General features: G+C 35.7%; 1 protein-coding gene across 3 annotated transcripts; it reads left to right on the top strand.

Moving 5' to 3' along the window:
• The first annotated feature begins 890 nt into the window (after positions 1-890).
• LOC131160322 (nascent polypeptide-associated complex subunit beta-like) lies at positions 891-14,893 on the top strand. 3 transcript variants are annotated; one of them, XM_058115890.1, is made up of 6 exons: positions 891-1,164; positions 1,458-1,525; positions 1,722-1,870; positions 2,008-2,064; positions 3,004-3,042; positions 14,472-14,893. In XM_058115890.1, the coding sequence occupies exons 1-6, from the start codon at positions 1,051-1,053 to the stop codon at positions 14,636-14,638; spliced, it is 594 nt and encodes a 197-aa protein (XP_057971873.1). In that variant the 5' UTR covers positions 891-1,050; the 3' UTR covers positions 14,639-14,893. The 3 variants fall into 3 exon arrangements, with proteins under 3 accessions (XP_057971873.1, XP_057971874.1, XP_057971875.1); XM_058115891.1 differs by having other exon boundaries at positions 1,074-1,164; positions 1,442-1,525; XM_058115892.1 differs by having other exon boundaries at positions 1,098-1,164; positions 1,439-1,525.
• Positions 14,894-15,755: the final 862 nt, after the last annotated feature.

Genomic DNA, 15,755 nt, shown 5'->3' with positions numbered 1-15,755 from the left:
AATTTTATGTTAGTGCTACCACACATCTCAGATAAAGTGTGAGAGATGGCAGGCGATGTGGCTTCAGTGTAGTGCAGGTGTCCCCCTGGCAATTCGAACCAGGTAGGGCAAGCTCATCGTACTTATAGACATCTGTTTGACTTAGCGTGGTTGCTCAGTCATTGCTAGATCTCGCCTACGGGCTGCACAACCTTGTCATGTGGGGGGTAAGACATAATATCAACTAACTATCCATCTTAAGTATTATTTTAGTATTGTACAGTTATAGAAGATGTTTACATGATTACAGAATTTAGTACGTTATTTATTATGATATGATGAATCATGTTTTAAGCTCGTTTAGTACGTTACAATGATGCTACTTGTTTTTTTAAGCCTTTTGTGCCGTGGGTATGCCTAGGTTTGATTGTACTTGCTTCTAGGTTTTACCTAGTTTTGTTTGGGAGTTTTGACTTCCCTACTCGGTGTATGTTTAGAGTTTTCTGTACATATTCCATTTGATCAATACAATTTATCCTTTACTAATCAAAAAAAGAAAGGAATCAGAGTTAGAATTAGAATTCCATTCCGCCCTTGATTCCGTCCAACCAAATGTGTTGTTAGTTCTTTCAATTTTTTTTTTATTAATTGTAAGTGATCATCACGATTTGTGGATATGAATATCAAAATTTAATTTTTAAAATTAATAATTTTAAATGATTAAAAATTTGTACACATAATGTTGAATAAGTAGAAATGTAAGGTATGTTTTTATGAAGTGATAATTTGATTGTTGATTTAAAAACTTATGGTCGTTATAATTTTGACTGTTGATTTAGAATTAAAATTTTTAAAATTATTTTTAGGGCTCTAATTGGATTTTATAGTTCTCTAGAAATTTATTTTGATTCGTCGATATTATTTGCCCTTTTGATTGACTGCTTCTCCACACCCTAAACGAGCTTTTCTAACCGAGGGATTTTCTCGGTCCATTTGCAGCCGTTCGATATGGTTGGCGTTGTAAGTCATTACAATATAATGCGACGTAGAGGATCCTTTCCATGAACTCAAATGCGGATTGAAACCCAGAAACAATTCGGTAACTCTAAAACCCTAATCGGCCCGTCTCTTCCTCTCTCTCTCTTGTTCTCTCACAAAACAAGCAACCGCCCACCAGAAAAAAGGGTAATCTCTTCCGCTTCTTGTCGCTAAACTGATTCAACTGATCAATACATCCAATCTGCCTGACTATGATTTTGAGTTTGTTCTTCGTTGCTGATGACTGTTCGTCTTGGTTTTTGATTGAAGTTTTTTTGTTTTTTAATCTTTCTCCAAGTCTGTAGATGCTGAATTATGTGACAAGTGGCTAATCTCTTGTGCATGTTAATCAATTTTTCTGTATTTTCACTTGATTTGGTGTTTTAATGTCTGAAATATTTATGGTGATGTAAAATGACAGCAGTGGCAATTGCTTGCAGATGAATAAAGAGAGGTTGATGAAAATGGCTGGTGCGGTTCGCACCGGAGGAAAGGGGAGCATGCGAAGGTACGGTGTTCTCCATTTCTCAATGCAGTTTTACGGCTTCGCTTAAAACGATGCTATTTGTTTTGGGAGTGAAGTACGGTTTAATCTGTTGTTCTGTTCTTTGAAAGAGATTCCATTTTTGGCACCCGCTGCTTTTGTTTAAGTATTATCTACACAGATCTACTATAACGCTTTTCTTATGTTCTCTCAAATTCAGAAAGAAGAAGGCTGTTCACAAAACAACCACCACAGATGATAAAAGGCTGCAGAGCACCTTGAAGAGAATTGGGGTGAACACAATTCCAGCTATTGAAGAAGTAAACATTTTCAAGGACGATGTAGTTATCCAATTTGTAAATCCAAAAGGTTAATGCACTATTAGTATTGTTGTTTTTTGATAGCCACCATGTAATAGACTTCCCTTTTTTGTGTTTTTCCTTGTTCTTCCTTTATTATTTTAGTTTTTTGACTAATAATTTTTATTTGACTTTTTTGCTTAACAGTTCAAGCTTCCATTGCTGCTAACACTTGGGTCGTTAGCGGTTCTCCTCAAACAAAAAGTACTCCATATTTCTTTATCATTTTTATAATTTTATCTATAATTTCTAGTTTGTTTATTTAGTGCTTTGTTGGTTTTTCTACCTATTTCAAGGTGTGGTCAAACGTTGGTCACAAACATAGACTGCTACTCATGTAAAATTGGTGACAGTTGTGGGGTCTTGCTCATTCTAAGGGCAGCAGACCAACAATTACAGTTGTCAATTAATTCTGTTGGCTTATGGAACATTGGATATTTGTTTCACGGAGAATTGATAATTGTACTTATTGTAATGCTGCTATTTTGGAACACTTTTTTACACTTATAGATGCAACATGTTGTATTCTGTATTAGTTTTGGACTGATTTGTTGGTTTTTCTACCTATTTCAAGGTCTGGTCAAATGTTGGTCACAGACATAGATTGCTACCCACGTAAAATTGGTGACAGTTGTGGGGTCTTGCTCATTCTAAGTGCAAGAGACCAACAGTTACAGCCATCAATTAATTCTGTTAGCTTATGGAATATTGGATATCTGTGTCACAGAGAATTAATAATTGTACTTATTCTAATGCTACTATTTTGGAACACATTTTTACACTTATAGCTGCAGCATGTTGTATTCTATATTAGTTTTGGACTGCTTTGTTGGTTTTTCTTCCTATTTCAAGGTGTGGTCAAACATTGGTCACAAACATAGATTGCTACTCACGTAAAATTGGTGACAGTTGTGGGGTCTTGCTCATTCTAAGGGCAGCAGACCAACAATTACAGTCATCAATTAATTCTCTTGGCTTATGGAACATTGGATATCTGTTTCACTAAGAATTGAGAATTGATAATTGTACTTATTGTAATGCTGCTATTTTGGAACACATTTTTACACTTATAGCTGTAGCATGTTGTATTCTATATTATTTTTGGACTTCCAGAAACTAACTCATGCATTTCTTGTATTCCAGAATTACAAGACATTTTACCTGGTATTATTAACCAGCTGGGTATGTTCATGCACCCTCTTGTTATATTATGGGTCATTGATAGTTATTGCATTTACATTTCCAATTTAAATCTTTGATATTGGTCTATTGGATGGCCCTTTTGATGCTTGAAATTCAATATTACGAATATTCTTTCATGACTAAATATTGTACAATTTGATGGAGTTGTGAATTACCCAACATGCATATTTTATGGTTTACTAAGCTGAAAATTATATAAAGAAGATAAAGAAGGCTTTAGGTTTTTAGAGAGGATTATTATCATTATTATATTAAGAATGTCAAAATGGTACATTTTTTATTTGGCTTATAATTGGGCTTATTAGCATACTGGAGAGAAGACGAAGACGAAGCCTATACCAATCTAAGACCTTCTGCTGTGTGTGTAATGGTTTACTAAGACATGGAAGCAAAGTATACGTTTTTGACAACGCAGCAGAGCAAATTGTCGTAAATGCATTGGAGAGGTCAATGTAATTTGTTTCCATAATTTTAGTGAAGTCCCCTTTGCAATTTTTTGTTAGTATATGGTTACCCCATTGTTAGTCTTCCCTGATTTTGGATATGATATGATATTGTGGTCCAAATTTTGGAAAATGCCTATTTTATCCTTTACTTCATGTCACTATTAAACTTCTCATCCAGACAGCTAAACTTTTGTCCATAGGCCATGCTGTCTACCATGACTCCAACAAGCATATGTGAAGCCCATCCCTTGTGGCCATTTCTAGATATTTATCATTCGTTGCCACCAAAACCATGTCAGTCAACAATTCAATAACCATTACAAATTGTCACTGGTGCTACACTCGCTAAAAACAAGCCACATATTCCCCCTTTCTATGATATTTTCATTTTAATCCTTTATTAGATTTCTATTGTTTCACCATGTAACCATTGTTTAGAATAAAATACTTGCTTATTAACACCATTTAGGTATCATCTTTGCAACCAATTTTTTTACAGGTTTATCTTAAAAAACAACCGCTACAGTTCTTAAGTGGAAAGAGGAAACTTTCCACCCTGAGTGAGGGGGAAAAAAGATGACGATGGAACAGGGGAGATTTATATGTTTGTGCATTTGCTGGAAATGGAACCAGCTGGAGTGTGATGATGGTCACAATCGAGAGGCAGTCTTAGTAAATAGCTTCTTTTGTATAAATCTATTTTAGTTTTTCATGTCCACTGGCATTTCTTAGTACTTGGTCTTTTTTGCGAAGCTAATTGTGCTTGGGATTAAGTGTCTTTTGATAAAATTTACTTTGAAATTCTGAAACTCTGAATTAGTTAACAAGATTCAGGACCAATTCAAAACGTTGAATGTCAAATAGCTGACTTGTCTGGAAATTGTTCTGTGTGAATATATGAATGTACATTGCTACATATACAACATATTTTAACCATCTGAACCCTTTAAACTTTCTAAAGTCAATTTGGTTTGTTGAGGACCTAAAAATATGAAAATGCTAGTAAGTATGGAAAAGTTCAACTTAAGATTTTAGATATCACAGATCAAAACAGAACTTGCTTCCTAGAAAACTTTAGAGATTACCAAAATAACATTGTAGGATAAAAATTTCAAACCAAAGAAATTAAAGATCACAAAACAAGTTTCATTGCAGAGCCGTTCAGCACTTTTAGATTACAATGAATATAATTTTTTTCAAGAATGAATCTGTCAACCCTGCTGTCTCCACAAAGTAAAATTTGTTTGAGGGATGCTTAATAGTATTCAAAGAGAAATCCAAAATATAGGTGTTTTTGTTGAAAGTTGAATATTTTGATCATTGAAAATTTATGATTTCTTGAGAACAATTGTATTGAAACTTGAGGACCCTGAAACTGGTAAATTTTTCACCCCCAATTTGGTGGATTGAGGAATATGTGTGAGTGGCGATATTATCCTCTATAAAGAACTGCAGCAAAAATATCAAAGGAAAAAAAATCCAAACTTGGATGGAGACCTGAGCCCCTTGGTTTTAGCCCCATTTTGCCATTGGCTTTGGATTGGAGAAAAGCCATTACTGAAAAAGCCAACACCTCTGCAAACATTGAGAACTCTGATTTGTTGTTCCATCATTGTCATTCAAAAAATCTCCAGATTTGGTAGAAAAATGAGAGGGGAATGATGGGAGGTGAATGAGTAGTAGAGAGAAATATGAGAGAGATAGAGATAGGATGAAGATGGATGAATGAATGGCAGGGATAAGAATGAACTCTATTGTGGGTGAGGATGTTTTGGTTGTAGAGGCATCTTAATGAGCCTTTGAACAGATGGGGCCATGTCTTATTGTTAGAAGAAAATAACTCGAATTGAGATGCTGCTGCATACAAATCTGGTTCACCTATTTTTGAACGGTAAGAGATTTGCTTCTATTTAGAAGCCATTAATTACATCCAAACCAAAAGAGGGCCATGAGGTTATTGAGATCTTGTATGTGGGCTTTAATAGGGCTATATCTTGTTTGACAAATCAATTTTTGTATTTCTTTTTTTTTTTTCTTTTAAATGTCAAGTCCTTGTATGGTTAAGAATGCTAGAACTCTATTTATGTACTCGTAAATTCTTTCAATCAATGAGCAAGTTTTCAAAAAATTCTAGAAGCAACCATGATATGATTTGGGATTGTGTGAAGCTATTTTTAACCCTATGTGTGGTGTTGATGGAATCTCGACACTTTCCTGGCCTTGCTCTGAAATAAGCACAGGTGAGGCTCAAATTAGGGCTAAATGAGCTGGCATGTGCACTTTCTCAGCCTGATGGGGATGAAAGTTCAACTGCACTTATCTTGATACAAAACAAATACTTATGTTCAAATACCAAGTCTATAATTGAAAAAAGGAAAAAAAGAAGAAAATAAAGAACAGCTGCACTCCTTTATTGCATATTGATCATAGTAACAGGATTCTTCTACAAATTTAAAAACTACAACAGTAATATTGCCTTTAAGCTACAAGGCTATCTACGAGGAGAAGAAATCTCCCCTTTGTTTGAAATTTTCATTGTCTTCACCTTGCTTTGGTTGTTTCTGCTTCAATCCTTGCAATCTGTTGGGAAATGTTGTGCAATTGAGCCTTGAATGCTATATATTGGACCTTGTGGATGAAGAGGAGTGCTAGGATTGTTGCAGATCAAGTCATGCCTTCCTATGTGCTTTGGGATAGACTTGTCTTTCTTGCTTGCTTCCTTTTGGGCATTAATATTGTTTTTTTTCCTTTTAATTTTTGGAGGGCGGAGTGATGATTTTGTGTTGACTGATTTTCAAAGGGATTTTTTTTTTTTGCACGGCCGGGGGGGGGGGGGGTGGGGGTTTGCTTCCCTGCCTTTTGTGTTTTTTTTTTGTTTCTTTGTTCTCTAGCTCTTTTATTGTTGCCATCTACATTAATTAGTTTCTTTTTTTATTTATAAAGAACTTTGCAGTATCGCAACAATTTTAAAAGTACTTGCGTTTCTCTTGCACAGATGGGTGGAACAAACAATTCAAAGAACTTTCTTTCATCATCCCTCCGCAAAACATTTGCATCCTTTGGATAGCCCCAAAACCTTCTACTTGGAATTCCATTGTGTTAGCAGGGTAGAAATCTGCATAGTATTTCACTATTTCCAACAAAATGTTCTTGCTTCCTAGCCAAATGAATTCAACAGCAACAACACAGTTTGAACAACAAAACCCAAAGCAAGCTATTCCTGTAAAGTTCCCAGATCTTTTAAATCCAGACTATAGCAGTGCTAATGCCTGCTTTAATAACTAGAAACCTGCTGGAATGAATCACATTCTTCACTATTCTAATTCTTAAGATGTGCATGTCTGATACTTCATGAGCTGCCATGACCGACGGTCAAATAGTATATTTTCCAATTTTTTTAGATGGGTAAAACCCATGGGAGGACCTGTTAGAACTGGTATTGGTGGGACTTAAGGCTTGGTTTGTTCTTCTTGTTGTATACCATCAATGATGATTGTTAGGACTCAGGAATTTGAGCCACCTTGAATTTGGCTTCAAAATATTAGATTCTTATTTTACAATTAAAAGTAGAGGCCCTGACGGGGAGCCACCAGTGGAGAACTTTAGATGCGTAGATTGCTCTAGCTTAAAAAGATAGGATTTTTATTTTAGTTCGGAAAAATTCTGGTTATTTTAGAAGTTTAATTAATTTAGGGTTATTTTTAAGTGCTTTGGGATTATTTTGTAATTGTTTTTTTTAGTTGTACTAGTGCTTCATTTTTAAATCCAATTTCCAGTTCAGTTTTCCTCTCTCTCTCTCTCTCTCTCTCTCTCTCTCTCTCTCTCTGTTATTCTTGAACTCTCTGTTCTGTCCCTAATTTCTGCCCTACTAGTCCCTTCTGCTTCCGGCATCTTCTTTCCTTCCCCCTTATTCTTGTTCCTCTCGTCCTCTGTTTCTGTCTCTCATTTACCTCTCTATATCTCTGTTTCTGTAATAACTGTCCTGCATCAATTTGGTACCAGAGCCCAACCCCAATTCCCACGTGATAGCCACACATTGCAGCCATCAAAACCATGGACCAGATGACTATTATTGTTATTGTGGACCAGAACGAGGAACAGTTGAATTTTTTATTCAATTTCTATTTCTGCAAGTATTGTTGCACAACTACTACTCATACGAAGCACTCGAAGTTCAGAAATTGAGGGAGCTTCAAAATTTGGGGTATTGTTCATCAACTCCAAAATTTACATAAAATTACAGTCATGCCCCTGAGTTCCAAATACCATTTCCAGGCATAGTTTGGCAACACCTCCATTGCTATAAAACACACAACCCCTAGAAAGTGCAACACCTAAAATTCAATCACCGTCTGATGACCAGAGAACCCCCACATGCTAGCCTAACATTTCTCGGTTGACCCCCTTTTCAAAATTATATACTTTCTGACCTTTTCTTGATACACTACTAGCAAGAATACCATTGATGGAGGCTCCCTCACAGTTGCTTATGTGCCCCACATGCTAGCGATGTATGTAGGGAACAGTTCCAGATTCTACTGCATCTTAAAAAACTTGAGAATTGAGTTTAGCCACAATATTTTAGTTTTTTTTTGTGATATTTGACCTGGATTTGAGATATATTTACCTATTCCATAGGACAGAATTCAGATTGAGGTCCAGCTGCAGTATTTTGAGAGTTAGCAACAAATTAGTTTTCTTTTATGAGATATTGAATTTTGATGCTTGTTCGAGTAAAACTCAGTTTTGATTGTTTGATATATATGTTTAGAGGACAACTTCAGTGTGCCAGCACCCTATTTCTGTGCTACTGTTAGTGGCAATAGGAGTAGGTATAGACCTAAAATAACTTGGAATAAGATAGTGAATGAGGATTTAGTAGCCCTTAAATTGTTAGAGGAAATTGCCCACGGTTGTGTAAAGAGGTGGAAAAGGATTCATGTTGCTGAACCCTCCTAGTAGGACTTAGGGCTTGGGTTGTTGCTGGCGCTGGCGCTGTTGTTGTTTACTGTCTATTCTGCTTGCACTATCTTCCATCCTTCTCCCTTTATTTCTTCTTCTTCCACCCTCTGTTTCTCTCCCTCATTTGCCTCCATATTTATGTTTATATAACTAACCTACATCTGGCCTCTTTTTAAAGCTAACTCAAAAGTTCAACTTGTACATGTTACCTCTTCCTTATTCACCAAGTTACTGTGCTGTCACTGTATTTAAACAAATATCCTTAGCCCTTGAGAACAGCCCCCAATTGGAGTTCCTCATCCTATCTGAGTCCATACCATATTTATTTATGAACCCTAATTGCTGAAATACCTAACCCTTTTGCCCCAAATAATCCTAGATAAAGTTCAAAATCCTAATTTTCTGGCTGCCATACATAATTTTGCTGTCAAAGAGTAACAGTTTACAGATTTATACTTGTGCTACACTCAGACTGATGTTTGTGTGCGCTATCCTTTTTAACCCCTTCCCTGAAGCTAAGGTTGCAAATTTTCTACCTGACCTAGTTGGGTGACTCCAAAAATGTGGTGTTGGACAATATTTCTGTCTAAATTTTGGTTATAGAACAAGAAAAAATTTTCAATTTTAAAAGTGAGTTTGTTCTTGTTTAATATAGCCAGATATTCCAGGCATACTAACTTAGGTGGTCTTGTATTATTAAGGAGGCTGTAAGAATTGGATGTTTTGGTTTGGGGTTTATTTAGATGTTCATTTAATATAACTCAGTGCATCCTTTACAAGGTTAAAGCTATGTTTAGGATCCCAAAATGGGAATGAGTTGGATTGGGAATCCCATGTTTAGCCAATCCCATTCTATGAATGGGAATGAGATTGGGAGCTTTCGTTCATATTCATGTATTTTGATCAAGTATGTCGAAATGGAAATTGTTGGGACATGTAATTTTTTTGTTATTCAGTAAAATGGGAGTGTTGTCATTTTTCTAAATCATAGGATCCCATTCCTTCTACCTGGATTTTCACTCACTTTGCCATATAGGACTCCCAACACGTAGATGGACCCCATAACTTATTCTATTCCCATCAACGTCCTATTTCATTCTCATTACCTCCTCATTCCGATTCCAATGGAGTCATGCATAGATCCTATGGTTGGCAGATGTGTCATTCCTTTTAGAGAACCAAGAAGGGTTCTTGAAAATTGCTTTAAGGAAAAACTTTTAAGCTATATAAGTTTTTTGTTTGGGATGGTCTCTATTTGGGTATTGGTTTCACATTGCGTTCCATGCCATCTGTGTCCAGGGCCAAAACCTTATACATACGCACAAGTGCAGATGACAAAACACTCAAAAAAGATGCTGAGAATAATAGTTTTGAACTGGTCTCTACTAGCTGGGAGGATCTGTTACCTAATCTTGTGTGGAGTTTTCTTCCTAGGCCACACTCTGACTATATTCTGTTCCTTCAGTTTTTTTTTTTTTTGGGGGGGGGGGGGGGTTAAGTGACTTTGGGAGATCTGATTAAAGGTTGGTGGAATAATTATGAGGTGGAAGAACCTTCTGGTTTGTCTGGCCAAGAAATTGAAGCTGCTGAAATATGATTTGAAGATCAGGAACAATTAGGTTTTGGTAGGGCGAAAACACTGAATCTCCCCAAACACCTCTGGCAGTTAAGGAACTGAATAGGATAGAAGGGAAAAGAACCTTTGCTCCACAAGAGAGCCACTCGTGTCGTGATAAGGAGAAGCTGTAGTTTGTTAATCAGTGAAGAAATTTGCTGGAGGCAAAAATCTAATGCTCTCTTGGCTGGAAGAAAATGACAGCAATATACTACTTTCATAATTGAAATAGATTTTCTAATTCACATAGAAGGACAAACCACATCAGCTGGGTTAATATTATGGGGCATGTCTGAGGAAGAATGAGGAGATCTTAGAGGTAATTAACTGCTAAAATCCTATAAAAAATCAGTGAGGCCAAAAGGTGGGACCTGAATATTGGCAACTTGGACTACACTATGATCACTGATGGGGATATTTCTTAGCTGAAAAGGCCTTTCAGTGTCAGAGTCTTTTGTGCTCCTAACTCTTGCAATGGGGCCAGTTGGATGGCATGCCAATGACATTTTTAAGTGCTGTTGGAGCGGAATTAAAAAAAAAAAAAAAAGGGTTTTGAGTTGTGATCTTTTTCCAGCAATTTTTTTGAGGGAGGCAGGTTTGAAAAATGTCTGAATGTGAATTTTTGTGATTTAATTGCAAAAAACAGCCATAGCTCAAGATATCAGGGACTTCAGGCCAATCTTCCTGGTGGGGACTTTTTACAAGTCACTGGGCGAGTTCTTGCGCTGAGCATTAATGTGAAACCAAGGTTTAAATTTTGAATCAAAATCACAATTCTAGGAATCGAGAATTGAGTTGAATCACAAGATTTTCAAAATTGACTTCAAGGGACATGCATATTCTGAAATACATACAACGAAATTTAGTAAAATACGTGTACATTCTAACAATTAAAAAAAAGACATATTTCATGTGTATTCTTCTCTAATAAAAAGTTGGGGAAGGGGTCGAGAAAACTTAATAAAAAAGCTAAGGGCATGTTTGGTATCTTTATTGTTTTCTATTTTCTGTATTTTGTTTCTGTTTCTGCATAATGAAGGAACAAATTATAAAAATGCGTTTGTTTATGTTGACAATTTTCTATTTCTGTTGTCGATTTTCAACTGTTTGCGAAAAAAAAAAAAAACTGAAAGTTGGTTTTTATGGTTTTCAATTGTTTTGGCAACCTGCTACTAGAAATTTTGATATTCAGAAATTGTTCTTTTTGGATTAAACATTCATTTTATACACTTTTAAATTGAAATTAAAATAAAATGATTATATGAATTTAAATATAATAAAAATACAAATATAAATAAATTTCAAAAAATAATAATAGGACCGATTACAAAATATTTTTACTATTTATTAATTGACATGTTGAATAAAATTTTTATTGTGAAGTAAAATTTGATAATATAACAATTAAGTAAAGTAATTATTTTAACTTTTTTTTATTATAGTATTTTTTTAATGTGTAATATTATTTTGTAATTTTATTATTTGAAATTTTGAATCATACTTTAATAATATTATTTGATTTAAAGACGAAAATGAGCATTTTTAATTATTTTTTTTAATTTGTGTTACTGTTATAAATTTTGATAGTTGATGTATTTTATGGTTTTTAGTTTCAGTTTTTGTTTCTAATTTTTGTTTCTATCATTTTTGATGGTGATACCAAACAGCCCCTATACTTGTAGTTTACGGAAAGAGGAATCAAGAAAAAGCAAGCAATAAAAAACTGAACTTTTTTTTAGTGTTTATCAAGTATAAAAAACATTTTTCATGCATAATCCAATTTAAAAGCAAAAAAAAAAGGGTAAGTAAAAAAACTGGTTCAACAAGCTACCACAGAATGATGGTTTACATATTAACACAGCGAGACGTGAGTACCACCTTAGCCCACTGGTTTTCTCCTCCTTATTCTCCATGGCAGAACACTATCCTCCAATAGTGACAAATGGTTTTGTGAGGCAATACAAGATGTAAAGGTTTGCTTTCTCCTCGTGCACATAACTGACATGAAGAAGCAACAGAAGGCAGTTGTCTGAAAAAGCAATAGAAAAAGGTTTTTTTTTTTTTTTTTTTTTTTTTTTGGGGGGTTGGGGGGGGGGGGGGGGGTGGTGGGAGGTTGAAACCAGTTGGGTCTGACTAGATCTGTAGATTCAGAATTGTGTGAATTTGTTAAATCTGGGGATGAATCAATAGATTGAACTTGCTATCAAACAAAAAAAATCAATAGATTCATCAATGATTTGGTTGTTTTTGATTCCCTGGTAAGATCCAAATCAATTTGGTGAGGAGTTGATAAGATCCAGATTGTGAATTCTGAAGATTCTAACTATGACACAGAGGCTTAAAGAGGTGGTGGGTAAATTGATTTCAGGAAACCAAATTAGTCGTCACCTAGGGAAAAATGAGCCTGGTTTAGTGTGCAAAGTGGATGTTAAAAAAGGTTGCAACTATTTTTACTGGGAGTTAATATTTGTTAATAGCATATAGTTTGGAGGCAGGTGGAAGAGTGGATTAAGTTTTGCTTTTCATTAGTGAGGTTTGCAATTCTAGTTAGTGTTACACTGGTAACCCAAGTGGTGTAGGTATTTTTATTTTATTTTTTGTTTGTTTTATTTATTTATTTATATATATATTTTCTATTTAGTTCGAGGAAAGTAGGGACTGTTTCAGATGTGGAGCTGTCTTGCCAGATCTATGCAGATGACGCCATGACTTTCTGTGGGGCCTAAGATGAACAATACTGATATTTAAGGTGTGTTTGCCCTGGTTGAAGCTATCTCAGATCTCAAAATTAGTGCGAGGAAGAATGTTATATCATTCAGTAGGATAATGAGGAACGTGGAACTGTTTGCTGCCAACTTTGTGTGCATAGCTGGCAAGGTTCCCTCTGTGCATATTGGGTTGCAGATTGGAGCTCTATACAAACCGATAGTTGTATGAGATGCTGTTTTACTCAGGAATTTGAAAAGGTGACCGGCAGCATGGAAGAGGCAGCATATTTCAACAGGGGGAAGGATCTACTTATGAAGAGCATATGTTAATTTTATGTCCTTCACTATAAAATTTCAAGTTGGGGTGGCTAGGGGACCTGAAAAGTTGCAGAGGGATTTTCCTTGGGGAGTAGAGTATGAAAGAAAATTCCATTTTTTGAGGTGGTATACTGTTCATTCCTCTTCCAGTGCACCCAGGTGTGAGTGTTGGTTTTGATTAAAGCATCTTCAAGACTTCAACAGTGCCCTCTCTAGTGTAGTTTTTCAGAGCCAGGATACAAGAAGGAAGATAGCATAAATTTTTTATGAAAAAATCCTCAGAACTTTGTCAATTGCCATTTATAATGTTAGTTGGCAGCACCGAGGCAAGTCAATTTCCTTAAGAGGGCCATCTGGAAAGCAAGACTCCTAAATAGGTTTCTTTCTTTGCCTTGGAATCTATTCTTAGAGGGGATATTCTTAGGAAAGGAAGTTATCTTGGTTAACTGATGTTTCCTGTGCCAAAAAAAAAAAGAGAGAAGATGAATTCCAATCACGTCTTCTTTCGCTGTGGAGCCTCATCTGATCAGGGTTGCCTGGGTTTTGACTTGCAGTGTTTCTGCTCTTTTCAGTTATCAGAAGATAGGGGGGCCTTGAACAAAGTACTGAGAGGGAGTGGGAATTATTTCCAGTGTTAATTTTGGTGCATCTGGAGGGAAAGAAATAGTAGACTTTGGGAGAGGATTTTTCGATACAGAAGGGAGTTTAGATCTGGTTATCTGATATTGGTTTTATATTTTGGGCCTTAACTATATTTTGGTTTTGTGCAGATTTGTAGTTCTGTTGGCAGCCCCTTGGTGCACCTTTATTATGATTTAGACCTCATCAAAAAGTAAAAACTGGCTTAATCCATCATTTAACTCTGCTCTGTTGGTTTATAATATTACTGGATGGTCTAGTTTTGCGTTAGCTGGACCTATTAAATACAAACGTGGTGCCTGTTTGAGAAATTCAGGAACTCCTCAAATCCACCAAAAAATGAAAAAGAAATGGGAAAGAAGAGGATCTAATATGTGGCTCATAATATTCTGTCACGTCATATACCCATCACAAGGTAGCCATGTGGTGGTAGGAGGGCGATTGCTGGGGGCGGGCTACTCTGGCACCTTAAGTTTGATTCCTCAAGTGATTAAACATGTATTTTATGTGGAGATGTTGGGGAAAAAGGGTGTGGGGTTTGCTTCTTTAAATGTTCAGATGTAGCTGGCCATTTTACATATTGGTCTCCCCATTACTAAAAGAAGGCATTAAATATGCATTTATCTGTTCTGACATGATATTGAGTTTGTATATAATTGATACATTCGCCAGTAATGTTAATGTTGCTGGTCTTTGATATGTTGGGCTTTATTTTTTCAGGACCAGATAACTTGGACAACCTGAGGAAGCTTGCAGAGCAGTTTCAAAAGCAGACACCGAATTCTGGTGCTGGAGCAGCTCCAGAGGATGATGATGATGATGATGTTCCAGACCTGGTGGCGGGTGAGACATTTGAAGCAGCAGCTGAAGATGCTCGTGCTTCATAGGCATGCTGTTGCCCCTGCTCTCTATATCTTCTCAACTTCCATGTTTGGTTTCCTTTTAATTTATTCTATAGTTCTTCCTAGATGATTTCTGTTTTATGCTTTCCTTCTCATCTCAACTGGGCTGTTCTTTGACTTGCACTACTCCGTGACAAAGTTGATAGAACCTGTTATAATGCTGTGATTAAGGCCTGCAAAACTGTTGCTCTTTCGCATGTACTAGAACTCTGAAAGGTTTTATTGAGGATAAATTTTTTTTTTTTTGGTTTTCTGGCGGAAAATTTTGGCAAGACTGCTTGAGACTGCTCGACTCAGGTCACTATTCTAGAAGGGATTAGAATGGATCTTCTAGGTTAAGTTCACTCATTTGTTTAGGGATGGGGTTGCGTTCTCATCTTAGCTTTGGGCCTATTTGTGTTTTTGTGGAGTGTTTTGTTTTGTATTTTTTGTTTTGTTTTGTTTTGTTTTAATATTTTTTATTTTAATCGCTATTTTGACGTAAATTTTTTTGTTTTGAAAAAATCAGTTGGTGGTTTGTCATGCCTTTTGTTTTATTTGGAGGACGTCATCTCTTTTAATACTATCTCAATACAACATGTCATGAAGGAACATTTGTCATCAGCCCTTCGTTCATCTTCATATCCAGTAGTGTAATTTGCAATTTTCTTTTATGCTAAGCTTTCACAAGCTTACTGGCAAATCGCCGAGCATGTCAGCAGAGATTAATCATGGCAAATTCAGCAATACCTGTTCTATCAATAGGCAAAAAATCTTGAATGAAACATAAATGGTTGAAATTGAATTTTGTGCAAGTGCAAATAAAAGTCTAATACTTGAAATCTATACTGCAAAGCAAAATTTAATATTATATATCGATATAATAATTGTCAATTTATAAATTTTTCATGACCAGAGGAGGGATGGTTTTAGATCATTTGAATGTATGATCTTTTTATTTAATTTAGCGTATGGTCAATAGAGTGATACTTTACGACAGGAATTCAACTTTCCTCGACGCTACGAAATTTTCTTTTGTTGAATGTTCTCATTTAAGAGAAAGGACTTGTTAGGGTCAATATTCATTAACAACACTACTTGGTGCATTTATGCACGTAAACTA

This window comes from Malania oleifera, chromosome 7 (assembly GCF_029873635.1).
Source record: "Malania oleifera isolate guangnan ecotype guangnan chromosome 7, ASM2987363v1, whole genome shotgun sequence".
In the NCBI taxonomy this organism is placed as follows: Eukaryota; Viridiplantae; Streptophyta; class Magnoliopsida; order Santalales; family Ximeniaceae; genus Malania; species Malania oleifera.
This window is presented reverse-complemented; position numbering and strand designations above follow the sequence as displayed.